Genomic DNA, 6,853 nt, shown 5'->3' on the forward strand with positions numbered 1-6,853 from the left:
TCTTCTTCTTCTTCTTCTTCTTCTTCTTCTTCTTCTTCTTCTTCTTCTTCTTCTTCTTCTTCTTCTTCTTCTTCTTCTTCTTCTTCTTCTTCTTCGTTGTTGTTGTTGTTGTTGTTGTTGTTGTTGTTGTTACTACATTTTCAGTCCGTACTCCTACACTGTCAAGAGGGATGTTCATCTTCAATGAACAAAGCACAGCCAACAAAGCCCCTATAGAATTCCCCCACCATAATTTTGAATCTCCATCGTCTTTTTTTTTGTTTCCAGATCTTCACCTTACCTTGCCATATGCAGCTTGCGACCTTTGACCTGTGACCTGTGACCTTTGACCTGTGACCTCCCGAATGGCGCGACAGGCAGTGATCTACTGGTCTGTGCCAGGTCTTGGCCTGACCCCAGCCCCGCCATCTGTGTGACGTCGAACAAGTTACGCAACTTCTCCAACATTTTACACTGACCAATCAATGGTCAACAGTTTCTCCAACATTTTATCCTGACCAATCAACGGTTGACAGTTTCTCCAGCATTTCACACTGACCAATCAACGGTTGACAGTTTCTCCAACATTTTACACTGACCAATCAGCGGTCGCGCTGACTAACAGCGAGTAAGCTCGTATACGTGGGAGTACACTGAATGATTTTGTGGGCGCTGCTCTGTATCTTGCTACGTGAGTGAGACGGGATACGTGAACTCGTGAAGTGAGGCTAACTAACCTAGTGGATATTTATTCTAAAAGGTGGGTTAGTGTTTGACCGACCTACTACCTTGTGTGGCTGGCAGTGAAAGTCAAAACAGGACTGGATATATCTCTTCTGAGAAGTTTTCTGGAGATGCAGTTTGAACTATGTGTTTGCCAACCTGGCAATGGTGGCAGGTGTAAGTGTAAGAGAGAATAGTTTCTGACACAACAGTAAATAAGCCAGCGACACTACAAAGACTGTGGGAAACTTACTGATCTTGTTAATGAAAAGTTTGAGGATTAATTTAGAGTAAAAGAGTGCCTTATTTCTTCTTGGGGAAATTCTATTTCTGGAGTCCTTGAAGAAGCTCTATTATTCCCGGAGTGCGTCGATCGCTACCGCCTCCCCATCATGATGACGTCACAGGCGTCTAAGGTCCTTGACCCCATGTACAATTTCGACACGCACTTCCCGGAGCGCCTCTCGCGCCTCCACATCCACGGGGACTTCAACGCTTCCGGCTCGTTCCGGAAGAAGAAATCCCGCGCTCAGCGGAGCGGCGCCAGGTACAAGACCCAGCCCGTGACCTTCGACGAAATCAAAGAAGTGGACGAGGAGCCCGCCGCCAACTCTTCTGGCTCCGCGAAGGACGGGGAGAAGCGCGCCAGCAGTAGCGAGCAGCTCATGGGCCAGCTCCAGGCCTTCTCTCGCTCCATGGACGGCCTGCTGCCCAAAAGCGCCGTATTTCCGGACCACGTGTCCTTCCACGTGTCGCACTCCAGGTCAGGCTCGAGGAAATTCCAGAGACACCCGGACTGTATCCCGGAGCGTGCTGAGGCTGAGGCTCAACAGAAACAGCAGCAACAAGAACAGCAGCAACAGCAGCAGCAGAAGGATCAAAACCCAGAACAGAGACTTTCTGAAAGTAGCACCTCTGCGACCGGAAGTCTGACAACCCCAGCATCCCAACAGACGTCAACGCTGACCCCTCCCACTGAAGCTGGAGGGGGCGGGGCTTCCTCTGAAGGCGGGTCGCCCTCGCCTGTCCCCTCCCCTAATATCGCACCACGCAGGCAGAAAATCACAGCCAAGGCCAAGAAGAGACAAAAGGCTCAAGGCGAGGGGGGTGATGGGAACCTGGACACGTGAACAAAGACACACCCGCACATCGCCCCCAGTGGCCAGCTGTTGCCTTAAATGTCTGTCTGTAGCCAATGTGAAGGTCGTGGAGACTGTCATCTGTCTTTGTTTTTTTCTGTTGTCTACTGTCGGAGTTCCCATGTGTGAGTGTGTGTGTGTGTGTGTGTGTGTGTGTGTGTGTGTGTGTGTGTGTGTGTGTGTGTGTGTGTGTGTGTGTGTGTGTGTGTGTGTGTGTGTGTTGTCTGTTGTTGGTGTCTGTTATCTGTTGTCTGCTGTTTGGGTTCCCAGGTGTCTGCGTCTGTGTCTGTTGTATGTTGTATGTAACCTGTTACCTATTGTCTGCTCTCTAGGTTCCCAGCTGTGCGTGTGGGTCGCGGGTCTCCGATGATATGTTCCTGCCCTTACTCATCTACTTCAAGTTAATTAAAATTTATACATATCTGTATACTATGCAAAGACTCTTCAAACTAAGACAGCACCCTTGGCAAGCTACATTATATTGGAACTAAATTTGAACCCTTCAACTTCAGTAAAGGGGGTGGAGTGGGATAAGAATTACTGTTTTCGTTGAAAAGAATAATCTAAAACTAGCCAATCATTTCCGTTCTTTCTCCTAACTTTCTCTAACTATTTTGTTTTGAGACTTTGCAGTTACTCTCACTCTTTCTCTCTCTCTCTCCCCCCTCTCTCTCTCTCTCTCTCTCTCTCTCTCTCTCTCTCTCTCTCTTTCTCTCTCTCTCTCACACGCACACACACGCACACACACACACACACACACACACACACACACACACACGAGCGCGTACTCGCTCTCTCTCTCTCTCTCTCTCTCTCTCTCTCTCTCTCCCCCCCCCCCCCTCTCCCTTTCTCTGCCTGTTTGTCTTTATGCGTATGTGTTGAAGAGAGATTAAGGGTTCCATACATTGTCTCGTAACTTAAGGGAGTCAGAAACAGGTCTGACTGTGGACTGGGAGCACACATGATGCTAGGTGCACGGCTGGTTCTACGCAGTTTGTGAGTTCTGGAAAAGACTCGGCAAAAATATCCTTTTTTACGCCCTGTTGTAAAAACTTTACTTTGAAAAAGAAAGCTTAATTGTTTGTTAGACTTCGTATGAAGTTCAAAAGAATACATTATACATGTAGCATGTGGCTGTAGGCTTTATCTCGTGGCCAAAGTCAACACAAAATAGATGTATCAAGCTGCAACGGGTGTATCTCGTGTGAAGCCCACAGAGCAGCCAATATGGCTGCATGCAGTATGATACAGCTAGTAGCCAGCCTTGAAGGCCTAGCTATAGTTGCATCGTCTGCCTGTGTCTCTGGCCCCAAACTGAGAGCTCATACTCACAACGCCCCGTGTGTTTTCAGCTGTGTTTGTTCATTGGATGTGACGTCAGTGAGTCGAGTGTGGGACGAGGTGTGTAGCAGCCGACATGGCGCTCTAGCTCATTACCTTGACGAGCTTATCTTATCTTATGAGATACGCTCGTCTCGCTCATTACCCATCTGGCAGACAACCTATGTGTCCGAATGCGTGTGTGTGTTGTCAATGTCAGTTTTCAGTTGTCAGTGCCAGTTGTCAGTGTCAGTTGTCAGTTTTCAGTGTCAGCTGTCAGTGTCAATTATAACTGTCAGCTGCCAGTGTCAGTCGTTAGTATCAACTGGCAGTGTCAGTTGTCAGTGTCAGTTGTCAGTGTCAGTTATTACTGTCTGGTTAATGTTAGTTATCAATGTCAGTTGTCAGTGCCAATGTCAGTTGTTAGTGTCAGGTGTCAGTTGTCAATGTCAGGTGTCAGTTGTCAGTTGTGAATGTCAGTGTTATTTACTTGTTCATGAGTCCACCACGGACTGCAAGCTCACAGACGATTGGTTTAATAATGTACATAATATACAATGTATATGATCGTGTTGTTATTATTATTATTATTATTATTATTATTATTATTATTATTATTATTATTATTATTATTATTATTATTATTGCTATCATTATTATTATTATTATTATCATTTATTGCTGTCGTTGTTGTCTTTCTTATTTTTATCATTTCTATTATTATTGTCAATACTATAACTCTTACAGGGCGCTGGACAAAAACATAAAAACCTACGACCCTCTATATTCTCGATATGAAATCGCGATATCTGAAGCCACAACCATAACTGACTATGACTTACCTCAGCTGTGTGCTATCCATACATTGAGGTGCGATACAAATTACTTTACTCGAATGACGATCGTTTGACTTTTGGTGAGCTTGAGAGACTTTCATTGACTTCCTTATGTCTCGCTGTTCTTTATTGAAAAGGAAAACTGAGCTATCGAAATCTATAATTTTATTCCACTAAATACGGCAATGGGTTTGGGCAACCGTGAGCTGCTTCAAGAAGAAAAGCAGCTGAACTCTGAAAAGTCTGAATGGCAAATTTAAATTCGAAGAACGCTACGTCGTCGACAGTATAATGATGGGATGATGGGCGTTTTATAGAGCACCTTATCACACTACTCGTAGAAGGCAATAAGTCCTATACATGTACAGTGCAGATGTATCACTCAGCTGAAGTATCAAAGGACAAAGAGCACATTGTGAGACCATTTAACAACACACTCCAACACACACACACACACACACACACACACACACACACACACACACACACACACACACACACACACACACACACACACACGCGAAACTTCAAAACCCAAACACATTCTCACATGCCAAAGTGATTGGCAAAGGATAATGTTGAACATTTGCAGGACGCAGTTGTGGATTTGAAATCGTAGGAGTCGCCCCTTGCTGTAAACCACTTGGCTTTGCTGTTTTCAGTTTTATTGGGACCATTTTCTTTAAACCAGCAGTTTTTCATCTTGGAAACCAAGTACATGTACAACTGACAGAATAGAGAAACATTTTATGACAATATTGCTACCTTAGATTGTGCTACATTGCCAGAAAAGTTACCTTTCCCACAAAAGATCAAAGTTTCTATCTTCTAATCTTGGGGTCACGTTGTCAAAAAGACTTCCAAATCATATGCTGGTGTGTGGTTCTCCCTAATTTCACCCCCAGGCTATCCAATATTTTAAAACACGCTTGGGGTAATAATTCAACTAAGATTTCAGAACCCTGTCTGATCAAATTCTTCGCAAAAATGGCTCTCCGTTTGTTCTACGTCCTGTGATCTGAACTACCTCCTGGCCTCCTGGTGTTCATGTTATTTCTTACCTTGTGGAGTAAAGTACAAACTCTAACTGTTGACGTCGACTCGAGCACATTTTCTCCCGGGTTGAGCAGTAAATCGTTAAAAGGGTTTTTTGGAACTGGAAAGTAAGGGGCTTTTGTCGGAAGTCGAGTCACAGGTCAAACTCTACGACCTTGAGGTGCCTTGTCGTGAACTTCCCTCTCACGGTGTCTTTACCACTCTGGACTCTGATCTTCGATGTCTTTTTCATTCTGTCATGAGTTTGTAAGATTTTAGCTCAGTTGTATGCGTCGTAAGTGTTTTCACATTGGCAAGACGAAGCCACTGGCGTGGACTTGCAGTATTGGCTGGATCAAGAGTGGAGAGATGTTAATCCGAAAGTGTAAAGGGTAACGTGTTATAATAAGATTGGGTTATTGTGTTTTTGTCACGCCCTGCAGTATTGCAAACCATGTCTTTGTTTGAGTTTTTGGCTGTTGATTTGTATGGTTTCTTATTACTATTTAATTTATTACCCGACTTTCTCCCTGTTGCTTTTATTTAGTAAACATAGACAGCTTATTGTGCCTTGTTGTCTTGTGCCTGGGGACTGGGCTGGGCTTGTACACGTTTGTAGAAGCTGTGAATTATACTGGCTGTGTACAGGTTGTGTGTACAGAAGTAGACAATTACTTATTTCTGTTGTTTTGTTTCTGTTTGTTTCTACGTTCCTGGTGATGTCCAGACTCTGGGCTGCTGTGAGTTTTTCTCGCCCAGAAGTCAAGAGTCAAGTGTTCAATATTTTAAGAATCAAATGTCTCTCTACAGAGATCACACAGCTCTGTGAAAACCAACACCTTGCAAACAACCAATAGGAATAATCAGCTCAATTTTAGTGGTCTAAAGCTCTTGGAAAATTTTGTTTTGAACCACATTCAGGGGAGATTTTGGGATTGCTTTTTTGGGATTTTTTGTTGTTGTTTTGTTTAAATGGCAAGCGCTTAAGCTTAGATTATATTGATGCTGGCAGGCGTCATGTTTGTTTCTGCATACCTTGTTTAGAGACCGCTGCATTGCTTACGTTTGATGATGATTTACCCCCTCGCCCTCAACTCTTTGGAATGAACGGGCCCTTATACTTGGGCCATTGTGCCTTGTTAAAGACGCCACCAGTTTGTGACTCTGTGGGCTTACAAGTTACAAGTTACAGAACTGATACATGTGCAGGTTCTGGGAACATAGAGGAGCCTGGTACAAGTATATGTAGCTTGTTGGGCAAACATACTGAAAAGGAATGTACAGCAAAAGGAATGATAATAATATATTGTGTTTCTCGTGGTGCAGGTTAGAGCCTCTGCTAATGACGTGTCGATCGATGGTAGGGTCATGGAATGCAGGAAAATGGCGTCGTGGATGTTCATTGTGAATATTTGGACATAATTTTATCATGTGTTTTGACTTCTCCAAATGTCCCTTAATATCAAAATAAACTATTGATTATAATCATTGATGTGTGTGTTTCGGTGAACATTTTCAGGTTGTTTGTTGTGGTTTTAATCAGTGTCTCCAACTAGCTAGTGAGTCGTATTTCTATCGGTAACAGAGAAACATAATATAATATGTCAGAATGAGAGAGAGAGAGAGAGAGAGAGAGAGAGAGAGAGAGAGAGAGAGAGAGAGAGAGAACATGAGAGAGAAAGAGAGAGAGAGAGAGAGAGAGAGAGAGAGGAATTGGGAGAGAGAGGGGGGAGGAGATGGGGTGGGGATGATAGATAGATAGATCGACAGATAGATCGACAGATAGATAGACGGAGACTGGCAAGCAGAATAATGAGACAG

The 6,853-nt window shown here is 44.0% G+C and overlaps 1 protein-coding gene across 1 annotated transcript; it reads left to right on the forward strand.

The window, feature by feature from the left end:
* The first annotated feature begins 261 nt into the window (after positions 1-261).
* LOC101846231 (transmembrane protein FAM155A) lies at positions 262-1,985 on the forward strand. The gene has a single exon (XM_005104535.3). It carries the CDS (start codon positions 1,095-1,097, stop codon positions 1,830-1,832), a length of 738 nt encoding a protein of 245 aa, XP_005104592.1. The 5' UTR covers positions 262-1,094; the 3' UTR covers positions 1,833-1,985.
* Positions 1,986-6,853: the final 4,868 nt, after the last annotated feature.

This window comes from Aplysia californica, unplaced genomic scaffold (genome assembly GCF_000002075.1).
Source record: "Aplysia californica isolate F4 #8 unplaced genomic scaffold, AplCal3.0 scaffold00424, whole genome shotgun sequence".
NCBI classification, from domain to species: Eukaryota; Metazoa; Mollusca; class Gastropoda; order Aplysiida; family Aplysiidae; genus Aplysia; species Aplysia californica.